This window comes from Papaver somniferum, unplaced genomic scaffold (assembly GCF_003573695.1).
Source record: "Papaver somniferum cultivar HN1 unplaced genomic scaffold, ASM357369v1 unplaced-scaffold_131, whole genome shotgun sequence".
In the NCBI taxonomy this organism is placed as follows: Eukaryota; Viridiplantae; Streptophyta; class Magnoliopsida; order Ranunculales; family Papaveraceae; genus Papaver; species Papaver somniferum.
In genome coordinates, this window is record NW_020622270.1 from 4796664 (window position 1) to 4812889 (window position 16226).

Below are 16226 nucleotides of genomic sequence, written 5' to 3' on the forward strand. Positions count from 1 at the left end.
TACATTGTTCGAATCTGAGATTAACCTAATTCGATTTTAAGATACCTAATTGAAACACACAAAAATCACAATGTAAATCGAACGGAAACTGAATTGAACAATATAAATCATCACAAAACTGAAATCATAAAAGAAAGATAACAATGTACATCATAGACAACTATTCTGATAGAAATCGGATCAGAATAAACCTAATTATTCATCAACATTCCAAGAACAACAGCAGAGGAAGATGATTTACGAGATAAATACCTTGTTCGAATCTGATTTCGAAGCACAGATGATTTACGAGATAATAACTGTGATTTACGAGATAAAATACTGTGATGAACCAAAACGCAGGAGCAGAGAAAAACCAAAGAGAAACAATCTGAGATGAAATAAAAAGAGAAAGAAACTGAATTTGATTTGTTCGTGGAGTTGCAGAAAGGGTATTTTTGGTACGTTTGAAAAACTTGTCTTGTGTGACCCGCACGTTTTGGATTAGGGAATAAATATTCTGGTCCAAAAACATGTTTTTGGACCAGCGGATAATTTTATTTTAGGGGTGGATTAGAGAGTAACCAGTACTGGGTTTCATGGACTACCTAGTAATTCCTAGGTTCTACAATGTAAGTCCCTCAAACCACGACACATGGTCATTTGATAGGAGACGGGCGGGGGACGGGCCGGGCGGCACCAAAATCCGCATATAAAGAAAAGAAATAAAAATCGTGAAAAAAGAGGTCTGGGGTTCAGTTTCTGATTTGGAGAAAGGCGGAAGAAAGAAGGTGATTCAATCTGAAAATAAAAATAAAAATTCCATCTTTCTTCTTCTACTGATTTTTTTAATACTGTATATATATCTGAAATTGAGTAGATTATTATCTTGTTTCTTGTACTGATTGATGATTGTTTCTTCATTCTTCTTCTGTCTAGGGTTAGGGCTTAATCTGAGCAAACATGGCTGAGAATTGCGAATTGACTGCTGAGAATTTTGAGATTAGACTGGAAGGAGAGGAAGCTGAATTTGACGAGAGGCAGAAATGTAAGAACTTCTAGCTATTTACATATTTACTACTACTGCTACTTTGTTCTTTACTTTTTGTGATTGAGAAATTCTTGACTAAAGTTTTGTTTTCAAAATGGAACAGTTGTACTTTCCATCATAACGGACCGTTATGGTGGTCAGTTTCCTTTCTTGGTTTCTCTTTGTGCTTTTCTTGTTCTAGTTTGTGTTGGAGGTTGTACCGAACGTTTTGATGTTTTCTTCTCAGATCACTGTTAGAGGTCGTATTCGTAACAATTCCATTGATCCAGAGTACTTAAGTCTTATGATTGGAGATGTTTGTGTCAAGTTAAGCAAGGTTAAGGAGCATGAGTTTCGTGCTCTTACAGTTCCACACTTTCCTAGTCGTGTTCCCGTCTTTGTCACACAAAATGGGATCACACCCATTAGTGAAATCTTTTGTTTTGAGTATCTCCTAACCGCTGAAGATGATACTAGGATTCTCTAAGATGAGGTGATTAAGTTGGAGACCAGACTTGGGCTTCTACTCGGCTTCAAAGGTATAAGGTTAGCTTTAAGTCGATCAAGGATCGAAAAGACACGTCCCGAGATCTTTTTGAGGACATGGTTGAAGAAATGGTTGCAAGAGAGAAGATCTGATGGGAATGAGAGAAACGGTATTAATCTCGATAGAAAGGGTCAAGGAGTGATTCACATTTGTTCTATGTTGGGATACAGTTGGGCAATCATGTTGTACAACCGTTTTGGTTTCTCGCTTGATTTCAAGGATTGCACTGGCTGGACAGCGCTTCATTGGGCAGTATATCATGGATGGTAAGTGTTGAATTTTTAGAAAATTAATCTCTCAACCATAATAATACAATGGAGATATACGAGCATAGTTAGAGTTGCTCGTATAGAGCTCGTAGATATCCATACTTAGAATCTCTGAAACTCTCTTCTTATCATTTCATTTCTTGCTTAAGTTATTTATAGGCAGTACATAACCGAAAATAAAAACACTCTAAGATTCTCTAGAAAACTCATAACAAGACCAACCTTTGTTTGTCTAGACTTTTTTTTTTTCTTAACAAGCATTTTTAACTTTGACTAACCTTTTACGACTGAACTAAGTAAACTCCAGTTTGCTCTAGATTGTTCTTAAGATAAACTATCTTAGACAGTTCACATTACAACCTCTAGCTAACTCTAGAGTCTTTTGAACCTTGTTCGCACTTATCAAACTAACTGTCTGGATTCATTGAAACGTTACAAATTACTAATATCCCAACAGTAAGTTATCTACTCGATTACTTGTTTATCTTGTTCTTGTTTTTGTTTCCATTCTTTGATATATAAATTCTCTTTGGTAGGAGAGGCACTGCTTTAGTACTTGCAAATCAAAGAGCTGATGTTACCTTGAAGACTGAAAAAGCAACCGGTGAAGTCGCAGCAGGACTCCTGGCCAAAGACATCGCTATCAACCTTGATCATCAGCTCATAGCTCGAGAACTTGCCAATGCTGAAAAAAGAATTCATTCCAAATCTGGTAAACAGACATTTTTCGCTTTTTTCACTTATTTGTCTTTGACATCTCGATTTATCTATATGTGGTTTATTTTAGTTTTCTTAAAACATAGGTGCTTATATCTCAGTGTTAAATGTCTGATTCTAGACAAGGTGGCATTACTATCCTCCCTGCTTGAATTTTAGACTTTAGACGATTCGATTTCCAAAATGAGCATGATTTATGAAATTCTGTCTGGACCCTCAAACATCTTGGTCAAATATACTTAGTATCTGAATTGTCTCAAGGTTTCACTTACTTGGATCGTCATACTCAAAGTAGATTTTTTTCGACTTTATCTTCTTCTTTAGTTTGGGTGGCTGTTACATGTATGGAAATAGGTTGTCAAGCAGAGGCTTAAGAACCGATTTATGTTTGGAGTTGCCATTTATTCTGAATTAGGATTGTTCTGATCTCCTGGTACTCTTTTTGTTTGAAAACAGGGTCAGTGTAAGAGTGGAGCTGCAGTAGGTATGGGGCATATCTGGCCAAGTACGAGCAGTAGCTAAGAAGTTTGGTTAAGATATTATTAGTATTACAGCTTTGTTTTTCCTTTTCTGTGCGTGTAGTTGATATTAGTCCCTTTTCAACTCCTGCTCTGAAAAATATCAATGGCTGGTACATGACTTAGTGTCAGAAATACTGTTTTGATGTCTGATAGCTTTTGTTGTTTTTTTAGCGGAAATCCCATGTATATTTTACCGCTTGTACTTACCAACCTTGCCAGTGGAAATGAGACATTGCTTGATGTGGGATTAGGAGGTTTTGCATGGTTTACGTTGTATTTTGCAAATGACTAACACAGAGTCGTTAATCTAATTAATCATGAAACTACTGATGTTGTTTTCATATCTCATATTGCATAGTGTATCTTAGATCTGTTTCTTCAATAATTTTTCCTTATATGTGGGACTTCAAATATTATTCTGGAAATATAGGCACTTTGGCTTGCAGATGCCTATTGAGGTTGTGACACTGTTTGTATTAAAAAAAAGGCAAAACATTCTGGATTCTTCTGTGCAGGTACCAGCAGCTTAGCTTTTCTAACTCTTTATATGATTACATAAATCAGTTTCTCTCAATTGAAGCTTGCTTCCTATGCATTTTTCCTGCCTTCTTGCACTTGGTCATAAATTTTCTTAAACAAGTTTTCATCACTTTGATTCGTACGTGTATAGAGAGTTGAGATGAATGCCGGGATTCTTTGAGATTCTTGAAAGTGAGATTTGTTGGATCCCTTGACCAGTGGCAATGGAGTTGAGTCCAAAGATCTCACAGGGAATTTGTGCAGTCCTTGAAGAAGCACGTCATTATGAATTTCACCTTCTTTCTGTTGAATTGATCCATTTTTTTTTGTCATTTTCTGAGAAATACAAAGATAATTTGTAAAGAAGGAAACATCCTTTCTTAAACACCAGACTCGGAGACTAGAATCTGTACGGTGTAATGGCACGGTCCATATCAGAAACTACATTTGCAGCCGAAGTGTAGCTGCAGCACAGTGGTACGAACTTCACTTGGTTACTAATTCCAGTCTGTCCCAGAGGTTTTTAGGAACCCAAATGAGCGCAATTATTAATTCATGCAATCAAAATGCATTCTAAGTTCGAAATCTTTCACTAAGCATCACCATCAAACAATTACGTACCAAGCTCATATACCAAATTCAGGTTCAATCCGTACAAATACCAAAGTGGTCAACTTTATTAAAAGGAATTGAATGGGGATACTACAAGAAAAGCATCCCCCACCCAAGGAAACAGACCAGCTGGCCAAGCCCAGCATCCGAAGAATCTTAACTGCAAGGAAAATTTCTTGTTTGGTCCTAAGCCCATAGGTTATTTATAGTAGGGTCCAACTGTATTTTACTCTTATCCTAAGGTCCAAAGATATTTGAAAACATGGAAATGACTAATATACCCCACTGTTTAAGTACGTGTGAAATAACATACTTCTACCAAATCAGGATTTTATTTATCTGGAGGTCCAAATTTAATTAAAACATATAAAGGACCATAGATTTGAGTACATATCTGCTACACTGTTTACAAATTTGAGTACATATCTGCTACACTGTTTACAAATTTGAGTACTTCTACTATTTTATTTCTCAGTAATCTTCTCTCTTGCTGCATCACAATCTTCTTAGCTTAAACCACAACTGCAACAGCTACATGAACACCATTGTCATTTCAATTCAGCTGCAATACAGACTTGTTCGTCTTCCCTGTTTACACAGCACTACCATCTTCATAAACCCATTGAGACGAACATCTCATCCACTGATTTTGTTCACAATAATCACCACATACAATTCCTCCTCTATCTCATATGTATCTTCAGTTTACATCAGCAACCCAACCTTCTATGTTCCTCCAAATCCATTTTCAGCACACCTTCTTTCAAACACACATCACAACCAATTTGTAACTTTATCAAGACCACAACCAATTTCACAAGCTTGCAAATCTGAGCCAATAGCAACTCTTGTTCCTATCATTCAAAATCTGTCATTTTTTGCAATAAGTTTTGAACTGCAGCTCCAGATCATCTCCATATCCAATTCCAGTACTGAATCAAACGTAACAAAGATCATTTATTTCAGTATTTCATATATGTACTGAATCAAACATAACAAAGAGAACTTCCTATCAGTATGTGACATATGTACTGAAGATTCATGAAAACACAAAGAGAAAGCACAAAGAAAATGGCGAGTACAAACCTGTGTATGAATCATTCGGAAAGTAGACATCAGTATACAATGAGCTGGTGCACTCTCTGATCCATGTAGAAAGGCATTTATGAAGGAACTGTCGGGACTATCAATTAATACCAGCATTACATAGCCTGGTTGCCAGAAGGAAGGCAAAATGATGATGCTTATAATAGATGTATGCATAGTGTAAGTATTTGGATTGGATCACTCAGCATCAGACATGTTTTGAACCTGTAAATATGACAAAGATGTAACTGTATTAATACACAATATTTCACATATGTACTGATGGATCAATACTAAAACAAGTGAGAGATTTTTGAAAAAAACAGAATCTAGGAGCATTTTCTATGAGTATGCCATATATGTACTGCAGATTCATGAACTACAAATCATACTGCATGACAAGAATAATTTAGGATCTATCAGAAATAGCAGAATCTAAGCACATAATATGGTATTTGACATATGTAATGATGGATCAAACCAAAAAAAGTGAGAGATCTATGAAAGAAACAGAATCTAAGAGCAGTTTCTATGAGTATGCCATATATGTACTGCAGATTCATGAACTACAAATCAACTGCATGACAAGAATAATTAAGGATCTATGAGAAACAGCAGAATCGAAACACATAATGCGGTATTTCACATATGTACTGATGGATCAAACTAAAAAAGTGAGAGATCTATGAAAGAAACAAAATCTAAGAGAAGTTTCTATGAGTATGTCATATATGTACTGCAGTTTCATGAACTACAAATCAACTTCATGACAAGAATAATTAAGAATCTATGAGAAACAACAGAATCGAAGCACATAATACGGTATTTCACATACGTACTGATGGATCAAACTAAAAAAATGGAGAGATCTATGAAAGAACCAGATCTAAGAGCAGTTTCTATGAGTATTCCATATATGTACTGATGGATAATACGATCTGAAAGTACAAACAAATCGAAAACAGAAAAATATAAAAACCGATAGCTAAAATCATTAAAAACATGATAATCTAACCAAATAACAGAATAAAAATGAACAAGATTCATAAAAAAAAGAACAAAAACGACAGATCTCTATGAGTAATCCGTATATGTACTACTGGATATACGATCTAAAGTATAAACAAGCCTGATTTTGAAGCGAAAACAGAAAGATAATGAAATCGAAAGCATAGATCTCTCACTTTTTAAGAATCTATGAGAAACAACAGAATCGAACAATCACAAAGAAGATTTATAAAAACAAAACAAAAAAAAAGCAATTCACAAATAGAAATATAAACAATGATAAGTAAATCAATCACTAACATAGAGAACATCATTATAATCGAGTTACCAAAATCATGAAATCGATCTAATCTTTATGATTCAGTTGAAAGCATAACAGAAAACAAAAACAAACATTATAGAAAAGATTAGATAACATACCTGCAAAAAGAGGGCGACCTTCAGAAACCTTACGTCTAAATTCACCAGCACCAACAACAGCAGAAGAAAGAGAAAGGAGAGAAGAAAACCGATCTGAATTTTTTGATCGAGAATATAGAAAGCTTAAAATGTTATTTGTTAGATGAAGGTTATTTTAGGAATTTTTGAAATACACATCTTTGGTCCCGCACGTGTACATGACCTGGGCTTAAAAAATTTGATCCATTTTCATGTTTTCTTTTAATTATAGACCTCTGATTAGTGGGCTTTAATGGGTGGACCTGCCACTAACTAAGAACACTATAATGGTACCTATTGGTAATTCCTAGTAACTGTAATCCATGGCATCTTCCCAATTAGTGATCAAACCTCTAAAGGAGATACCTCTAAACCTTCCATTGAAAAATACCCCGTTTGACTTCATTGATGATAGTTTCCTTCTTACGATTTCTTCTTTTCGCCACCACCTTTTGATTTCTGTCACGCCATAATGCCCACAAGATTGCAAAAGGAATCAACAACCAGAGTTTTTTGCCATTTGCTTGAACTGGTTTGTTTGTCCATTTTGAGTCCACTGAGAGCACATTCTCAAGGTGAAACCCACATTCCTTAGGAGAATGTGCAGAGGAGAAATAGATCGATGGTCCACTGATTTCCCCGCTGTTGCAGAAGCTGCATTGTGAATTATCAATGTTCACTCCTCTTTTGAGAAGATTATCCACAGTAGGTATTGCATTCTGTACTATGAACCATGTAAAAAGCTGCACTTTTCTGGGGGAATTTTTTCTTCCATATATAACTGAAATTGCTGGTATCAGCTCTGTGAAGTGCTTCATAAGCCAAGCAGACCCTTCTTTTGCTGTGTATTCAGTGTTTGTGCTGCAAGCAATGGTGTCTTCTCCACTGCCAAGGATATAAGGTTGGATAATTCTTTGTTCTTCAGGTAGTTGACGCTTCAGCTGCACAGCCCTGTTGGATGAGTTCAACTACTTTTGCATCCTTTTTGCAGGGCAGCTTCCAAAACATTCTTATAAGTCATACTTTTAGCCAACAAATAACATGAAAGACTGTCAATGACATGAACAAAGCAGACAAAGCTACATATTGTTTTAATCGTAAAAGTTAGAAACAATATCATACAAGTTGTAAGCCAACTTTAGGATTGGTTATGCAAGAAGCTTATTCCTAAAATGTAAAAACTAAGCACAACAGCTGCAGTATACACAGTTGTGGAAATAGCGTAAATAAATGAATATAGCAAATATATGAGGTACTATGTGACATATATATATAAGTTCCAAACTTTGCATAATAGCAATAAATATTCACCCCATCTGTGTAGTCTTTTCCTTTATATTCCGGTTGCCCAACATAAGTACTCGAATTAAGCTTTACAAGGCTCTCCACATTGACAAAGGTAGTGGCGCAGTGAGAATCCCGCTTAGGATGAGCTCTAATGTTCCACGCTTTATGTCATACGAATCCAGATGATAACCAACATCAGTGTCATACCCTAAAAAACTCGCAATTCTTGACAAACTGAAGCGGAACCAACTGTATAGAGAACTGAGCAATAGCATCTTGGTTGAAGATGGCGAGTTTAGCCCAAGATTCAGTCACTCAATACTCCTCCATCATCTCCCATACATCAACGCCACCGCCAATGGAACCATGTGACGAAAGGGACCAGTGAAAACAAGCGTATTGGCCGCTTAACCTGGGTAGGGGCATCTCATCCAATCTCTCATCCTTGTGATCAAAATAGGCTATGGCTTTGTCGGGCTTAAAGCCACTTAATGCTAATCAATGTGTTGCTCCATTAACACTTAAACTATAAAGAGTTCTCCTTGCACAGAGCACCCAAGGTATGTTCTCAAGCTTTCTCCATGAATTAGATTTAAGTGTAGATACCTGAACTTCACAAAAAGTTTCATAATCCTCAGACCCGACAAAGCTTTTACAACCTTAAAATCATCAGTCTCTTCATCATAACCAAATGCATATTTACAGTTACTCAATGTGACTGATTACCATTATATTACTAGTTAATTCTGTGGAATATAAGTAATTAGATTTGTTGTGTAAACGATGGGGCATCATAAACTGAAGTAAAAGTCCAGATAAAGCCATCTGTTACATCTCTGAAGCGAATAGGTACGGTAAAAAGACATCACATGTATTGATATCCCCAGATCTGACCTCAGATGCTAGATAAGTGTACTCACAGTCATTACTGCCCCAGATAGATCTCACTAAAGCATTGCATTTCTAACTGCTTGGACCTTGAGATCATCATTTTCCGAAGCTCTATATTTCGGGATGAATCAAATCACCAGAGTTAAGAGACTGAGACTTTGTTTGCTTTTCTCCGGATAAAGAGAACTGTCTGAGTTGTTTTTCAGGCCTATATCTGACTGAGGATGCCTTGGACCATGGATCAGATTCCCCCTCCAAAACTAAACTGATCTAGCAAAACTGAGCGACTCGGGCTTGGGCAGGCCTATCCGGACCTATGTGACCCGAGACCATCCTTGTCTTCTTCTACCTAACAGTAATCCATGGGTGGGTGATCGAGTCCCGACCCGGATCCAGTTTCCTTGATAGGTCAAGGCTTAAGGGGCCCCTTAACCTTCCCCTGGATACCGTATTACAGTCCACAATTGGTGATTTTGCATACATCTGAATTCAAATTATTCTGGGGAGAAATAGCCGGCGAAGAAGAATTGAAGATGGATTCATTCTATGGCTAAGGTTTAGCATCTCACCTCATCCATATTTGCATTGAAGATGTTCCAACATATTTGATCGTGTTTATTAGATTGGAATGGAACGTTACTGTTATATAGGCCTTGTTCTGGGGAAGATTTCAAATCTTCAATAGTCTTACTGGTACATGGAACCCTTCTTATGAACCATCTGCTTAGGATTACAAGAGATCCACATCCCTATTTCAACCATATAAAAATAAAACTACGAGGTGCAACTGCAGCAATACTGGAGATCAGTGAGAATGGAGGGCTTCTCGCCTTCCGAGGATGTAACAAGGGTTTGGCTAAGGCTAAGGCTCCAGATAAAGTGCAAAATGTCAGTTAACATGCATATAAAGAGAGCATCAATTGAGAAAAAGCAGATACACAGCTGCTGTATGTAAATGTAATCATACGGTGTTAGAAAAACAAACTCTCCCACATATATAATACACATATCAAAGATACACTAACCAATGGTGAGATAAGAAAACACCATCAGAAGTTTCATGATTAATTAGATTGACAACGCCGTGTTAGTCATTTACAAAATACCATGTGAACCATGTCAAAAACCTCCCCATACAACATCAAGCAATGTCTCATCTCCACTGGCAAGGTTTGTAGGTACTTCAAAAACAACAAAAGGTATCACACATCAAAACAATATTTCTGACGCTAAGTCATGTACCAGCCATTAATATTTCTGAGAGCAGGAGTTGAGGAGGAACTAATATCAACTACCTAGAAAAAAAGAAAAAAAAGAAAGAAAACCAAAGCTGCAATACTAATAGTATCTTAACCAAACTCGTCAGCTAGTGCTTCTACTTGGCAAGATATGCTCAGACCTACACGAAGCTCCATTCTTACCCTAACCCTGTTTCCAAACAAAAAAAGTACCACGAAAATCAGAAGAATTCTAATTCAGGATACTTGGGTTTCATCAATGAAATTATATACATATGAATGAACTCCAGACATAAATCGATTAACTACGGAAACCATTGATTCTTTTAAATTGTGTGGATGTGGCTAAGGATCATTCACAAATGTTTGTGAACCCCAAATACCTTCCGAAAATCACTACCAAAGATAACACTCACAGACCAAAATCCCATCGTTCAGTGAGTTTTTTAGTTTCGTGCAAATACAGTATGAGATGGCTACTGATGGATCCACATTGCTTAATCCTGACCGTGTCCACCACATTTGCTGGCTGAGTGTGGTGCCATTCATGACACTTGAGTGCTTGGCTAACACCCTCGTCATATAAAAATTATTGCGTAATCCCATTGTCCTGGGTGACTCAAAACCTATCCTATAACCCCAAGTATGTCATGGGACCCAAATTGTACAATTGACTCAGAATTCACTATCTATGGTAATCTTAAATCTACAATGTGATTCAGGATCGCAAATTTTAATCGTGTTATAATTTCCCCGGTTAAAAGTAACCATCATTTGCGTCATTCTCTTGGCTGCAATAAGATGTGCAGTAGTAGCCTGAACTGTCCTGCGTTTAGAAGCAAGTTTCGGAAAAAAAGATTAATTAACTTGATCGTTTTTTTATTCTATATATCCTGTCTTTTATGAATGAGTTTCCTAGACAAAAACCTATCTGCGTTCAGAACACCGTAAATGCTGCAGAATAATCCTTTCACCTTTGCATTTCAGATTCATTCTATGAGACTCTAAGGTATAGAATCTCACCTCATCCATATTCGGTTTGAAGATGTTCCAACATGTTTTTATCCAACAATGTAAGTGTGTTTATTAGGCCAAAAGGGAACATTACTGTGATATAGGCCTTGTTCTGGGGAAGATTTCAAACCACAATCTAGATGGGAACCTGTTCCAGTGAACTTATCAGACACCCTAAGGAAAGAAGAAGGAAGATAAAATTGACAACATTACTTTGAGAATGATGATCCAATTCCAATATCCATGTAATGAGAACTTGAGAGAATATAGTACTATTTGACCAAGATGTTTTGGAGCCTAGACGTAATTTCATCAAGTAGTGATCAATGGAAATCAAAAATTAAGCCTCATAATCATCTAAGTCTAAAATTCTACCAGGGATGATTGTAGCAGCCACTATATATATAAATGAAAAAAGATCAATGTAAAAAACCGAAAGATGTCTACTAATTCCTAGATCTATTTTTCACATTTGGGTAGTTTTATTAGAAAATAAGTGAATCCATTCCATTCCATTGAAAGAAAACGTGATGAGATAGCTCAATGAGTTGAACACAGAGAATAATTTCGTAAAATGGAAGATTTCTGGAGATGGGTCTTAATTAACAAACTAAAATACTGATCGGGAAAAAAAACACACCCAATTCTAACAAATCATCTATTGAAAGTTTGAAACAAGAGAATTAATTAACAAACTAAAGCAAGAATTCTTACCCTGATTATACGGGTTACTGTACTGAAACGGCTTGGTTGCCGACACCGGTACACCATTCCACATTATAACAAAATCGGTCACTACTGAAGCATAGTGGTGAGGTAAATAGATACAGATCGCCTTCTTAAGTACGACTCTATTGGCTTCAAATTGAGAATCATAGTTAAGACCCCTACCATTCCCTCCAATTTCTATGCAAACAAGCAGCCTCATCGGCATAATAACATTTGTGTACGCCCAATCCGGTGTGTAACCTACTATAGTTACTGGATAATGGATTTCTTGTTCGTTCCGCATCCTACCTTGAGCACGAGGGCGAGGCTGAGCAAAAATCGAATCAACCAAATCTTCAATTAACTTGGTCATGTGTGGATCAAACTTAGATCTCTTTGCGGCTCGCTCTTCAGCCACCATTTTCGCTTGAGAAGACGAAAGTGAAAACTGCTACTGAATCTAACCCCTTATAAAACCCTAGCTCCATACCAAACGAATCCGATCCACTCCCAAATGTGAGTTAAGTTGCTACAATGCCCTTCAATATCGGGAATTACACCAGTGTCCTTCAACTAAGTTAACATTTAAACATAAATCTTCGCTTGAGAAGATGTGTGGAACTATGGAAGTGAAAACTGCTATTGAATCTAAATAAAACCCTAGCTTCCTACCAAACGAATCCTATATCAAAGAAAATGTTACTGGGCCTAAAACATTTATCATTTCTTCCGAGTTCCGATCCACTCCCAAATCAAATGTGATATTACATGTTTTTGGGTAGGGGCGAGCAAAACGTCCATACTCTGGGGGTGTGGAACTGAGGACGGTTGCGGATTAGAGATCACCCGCAACGAAACCGTCAAAGTTACGGATTTGGAAAATTGAACCGTGATCGGCCCAATCACCCGCGGGATCAGCGGATTGTATGGGCCGGATGCGGATTAACCACGGTTCTAGTCAAGATTTTTTCAAGTAATAGGAATGTCTAGGTTTTGGCAACCAGGAACAGAGAGACCTCAACTCATAGACGATGAAGAAGGTGGAGTCATCTTGTGTCATCAACACCATCTCATAGGTATCGTTGATTCTCTTTCTATCTGATTAATTTGTTTTAATTGGTTAAATTACTAGTTAAGTTTGAATTTTGATTTTCCATAAATAGTATTGAGAAGCAAAGACAAAGACTACCAGTGTACAAATATCGTACTCACATTCTTTACCTAGTTGCGAATCATGCTACTAGCATTATTGTTGGTGAAACTGGCAGTGATAAAACTACTCAAATCCCTCAGTTTCTTAACGAAGGTGGATGGGCTGAAGGTGGAAGGGTTATTGCTTGTACACAACCAAGATGATTGTCCATTCAGGTTTGTCTTTTTACTACCCTAATGCAAAATATTGTAATTCAACTGTTGGTCTTGACTGGTTATGTTTGTAATTGTATTTTTGATTCAGTCTGTTGCTGCTAGGGTAGCTGAAGAGATGGGTGTAACTCTTGGAGATGAAGTTGGATATACAATTCGTTTTGAAGATCTTACAAAGCCAGTGAGGTATATGCATTTTTATCGGAGGCTTCTCTTTTGAATCATCGATTTAGGTTTTAAAACTAAAACTTCCAATATTATCCTTGGTAATTTTATTAAATTCCCTTACTGCCTGCGGTTGCGGGTGAATCCGCGGATTTACAAAACCAACCGCAACCAAACCGCTAAACCTTACGGATTTGAGAACTCATCCGTGTCCGGCCTGTAGACTCTTACATATTGGTTGTCACCCGCAATTTTGGGGACGGTTGCGGACAAAACCCGCGGTTTCGATTTTTCTGCACACCCCTAATACTCGAGGATTTTACCCGACACAATCTAGAATTTGGCGGGTGGACATCCGACCCACAATTTGGTGGATTGGATGCGGGTGTATTTTTAAAACCGGTCGTTTTTACGAGTTGGACACGGATGGAACATCATTCATCCGTTGGACACCCATCCCGAAGAATAGGTAGGTATAATACAAAAATATGAACGATATTATAAGAAATACGTGACCTATACATAGTTTTGAAAAATCCCGATTGTGCATAAGCACCGATCATCCCAATCCACGAATTTAAACTTCTATCATACATTTGATCATACACTAACCTGCTCGCATTTCCCGTACACTGTTATAAAAGAATTACACACAAACCCATTGTATTGATACCCAAACTCGATAGAAACGTCTTGGAGAATGTCTCTGATTAAATTTATTTTGTAAGGTCCCCTTTCCTCGAAGAACATCATTCATACACCAACATTGTTGTAATTCTTCATTTTATGTCGCCTCTACCTGTATTAATATTGTTGTTGCGAGTAGTCTTAAATCCAAACTCTAATATACTACTAGAGAAGTGTATTCCAACGATCTATTAACAAATGAATTTTCGGTATGTAAGTGTGGATACGAATTATCGTCTCGCCATATTTAAGAAAGTTAAAAGCACGACAAATAGAAAGTGTCACGAAGACTGGATAGCAATTAGAATCGACGATGAAAGAAGAACGATGAAGAAGGATCACGGGAAGAATGTGGGTAAAACCACGATGATCAGTTGGACTCATCATGGGCATCTCGGTGATGAAGAAAAAGTTTACATGAAAAGCGTGATGACAGTGTGATAATATCGTTGACCTGAGATTACACGATAACGAGACAATATAACAAGGTTTTAGCCGAGTTTGTAGGGGAAGAAATCACTTTATTAACTATCATCCATTATGTAAAAGACCTATATAAGGAGGGAGAGTGCAATGTAGAGGGTAATGAGGTTTTTTCTAGTCCAAGTAATAGTTTGGTGAGAAAAGTTTTAAAGAGTGATTTAGGGTTTGTATTCTTTGAGAAATATCTCCATCTTTGTGTAAAACCTTGAGAGAAAGTAATAAAATGGCTTGAATCTTATTTTGTTCACTAGTTTTTGGTAAGTTTAAGTGTGAATAATCATTTGGGTTTAGTTGTGGGATTTCCGACAACTACAGTAAGCTTTAGTTGTAAGTTATATTTTTGTCATTATATTTTGAAATCCTCCCATCCACCCTCGAATATCAAACCCGTCGCTTAATGGATTGGATGCAGGTGCATTTTTAATATCCGTCATTTTTATGGGGGTGGTGCAAAATCCTTATCAACCTTTCAGTTGCCCACCCATAGTTTGGGAGGCATACATATTTATAACCCTATCCTATGGATGCTGAATGCCCTTGTAATACCCGGTATTTCTAGTTAAGTTCGGTTTCGGTTCGGGTTATATCCAAATTAGCTAACCATGCGGTTTAGGTTGTTTCCTTTGCCGTAGCATAGCTAGGTTGTTTGAACTAGAAAGGCTACAAGTTATGGTGGAAATAGAATAGCTAATAAATAATAAAATAAATATTTTGATTAATATAAAATGAAAATACAAATAAAACAAATAAGAAAATAATAAATATCATATATTATTATTATTAAAGGAAAGACTGAGAAAAGAAATAGGATTTACAAACATAAATTAGAGAGAAAGCTAGGAAGGAAAGATGGAGCTAGATACTTTTGGAGAAAAATATTTAAGAAAATCAGTAGAGGCTCAATGAAAATGAAATTAAGGTAGAATGTGAAACCCTTTATCTTTTGGCGTTTTCTTCGGGTGTTTATTTTGTATGATTTTGTATGGTTAAGTTTTAGTAATTTAACCACATAAATATATATCTCCTAATGATGATCATGATTTTCCGATTGTTAGATAACATGATTAGGTATCTATGGTTAAATTTTGAGAACAATATACCACAAATTCACCGTCGAATGTTTGTTTGAATTTGGGGGATAGTTTCTGAAATTCTGGACAGTTTCATTTTGATGTGGCTTTGATGTTGTTAGGCAGTCTTAATGATGTTAAAATGATTTGAGGTGTTAACAAAAGTTGTAGATATATGTATTATCTTTTATTGTGATTTGGGTTTGCTTAATTTGAGACTAATATGAATTTATGGTAAATAATTTGGTAAATGATGTTATCTGCCTAAATTTTGCAATACGTTTGTAAAATTAATATCTTTTGATTGAGATGTTAGTTTCATGTGAAATTTGGATATGTTATACATGATCGGACAAAGTTATCATTACGGAAACTATAAAGTAAAATTTTGCAGTTAGTGTGTTTGCTTAAATGGTTGAAATAATTACATCGTTAGTTAGGTTGTGAATTTATGACTTGTTGATGAAGTGGTTTGGAATATGAAAATGTATGTTGTATGATAAAGTTATTTTATAAATAATTGGAATGCTTATTTGGTTGGAGGTGCCCGTATCGAGGATATACGGATAGGTGTGGCGCGATCCAAGGATAC

The 16226-nt window shown here is 36.5% G+C and overlaps 2 protein-coding genes across 5 annotated transcripts; one reads left to right on the top strand and one right to left on the bottom strand.

Annotated features, from left to right (window-relative positions):
* The first annotated feature begins 732 nt into the window (after positions 1–732).
* LOC113332287 (calmodulin-binding transcription activator CBT-like) lies at positions 733–3357 on the top strand. 3 transcript variants are annotated; one of them, XM_026578849.1, is made up of 5 exons: positions 733–770; positions 919–1027; positions 1257–1822; positions 2362–2537; positions 2999–3357. In XM_026578849.1, the coding sequence occupies exons 3-5, from the start codon at positions 1713–1715 to the stop codon at positions 3007–3009; spliced, it is 297 nt and encodes a 98-aa protein (XP_026434634.1). In that variant the 5' UTR covers positions 733–770; positions 919–1027; positions 1257–1712; the 3' UTR covers positions 3010–3357. The 3 variants fall into 3 exon arrangements, with proteins under 3 accessions (XP_026434634.1, XP_026434636.1, XP_026434635.1); XM_026578851.1 differs by having other exon boundaries at positions 1487–1822; XM_026578850.1 differs by lacking the exon at positions 733–770 and having other exon boundaries at positions 1008–1027; positions 1134–1822.
* A 6467-nt stretch (positions 3358–9824) lies between these two features.
* LOC113332572 lies at positions 9825–12498 on the bottom strand. 2 transcript variants are annotated; one of them, XM_026579115.1, is made up of 3 exons: positions 11871–12498; positions 11166–11304; positions 9825–10332 (listed from the first exon to the last, which is right to left on the bottom strand). In XM_026579115.1, the coding sequence occupies exons 1-2, from the start codon at positions 12283–12285 to the stop codon at positions 11204–11206; spliced, it is 516 nt and encodes a 171-aa protein (XP_026434900.1). In that variant the 5' UTR covers positions 12286–12498; the 3' UTR covers positions 9825–10332; positions 11166–11203. The 2 variants fall into 2 exon arrangements, with proteins under 2 accessions (XP_026434900.1, XP_026434901.1); XM_026579116.1 differs by lacking the exon at positions 11166–11304.
* Positions 12499–16226: the final 3728 nt, after the last annotated feature.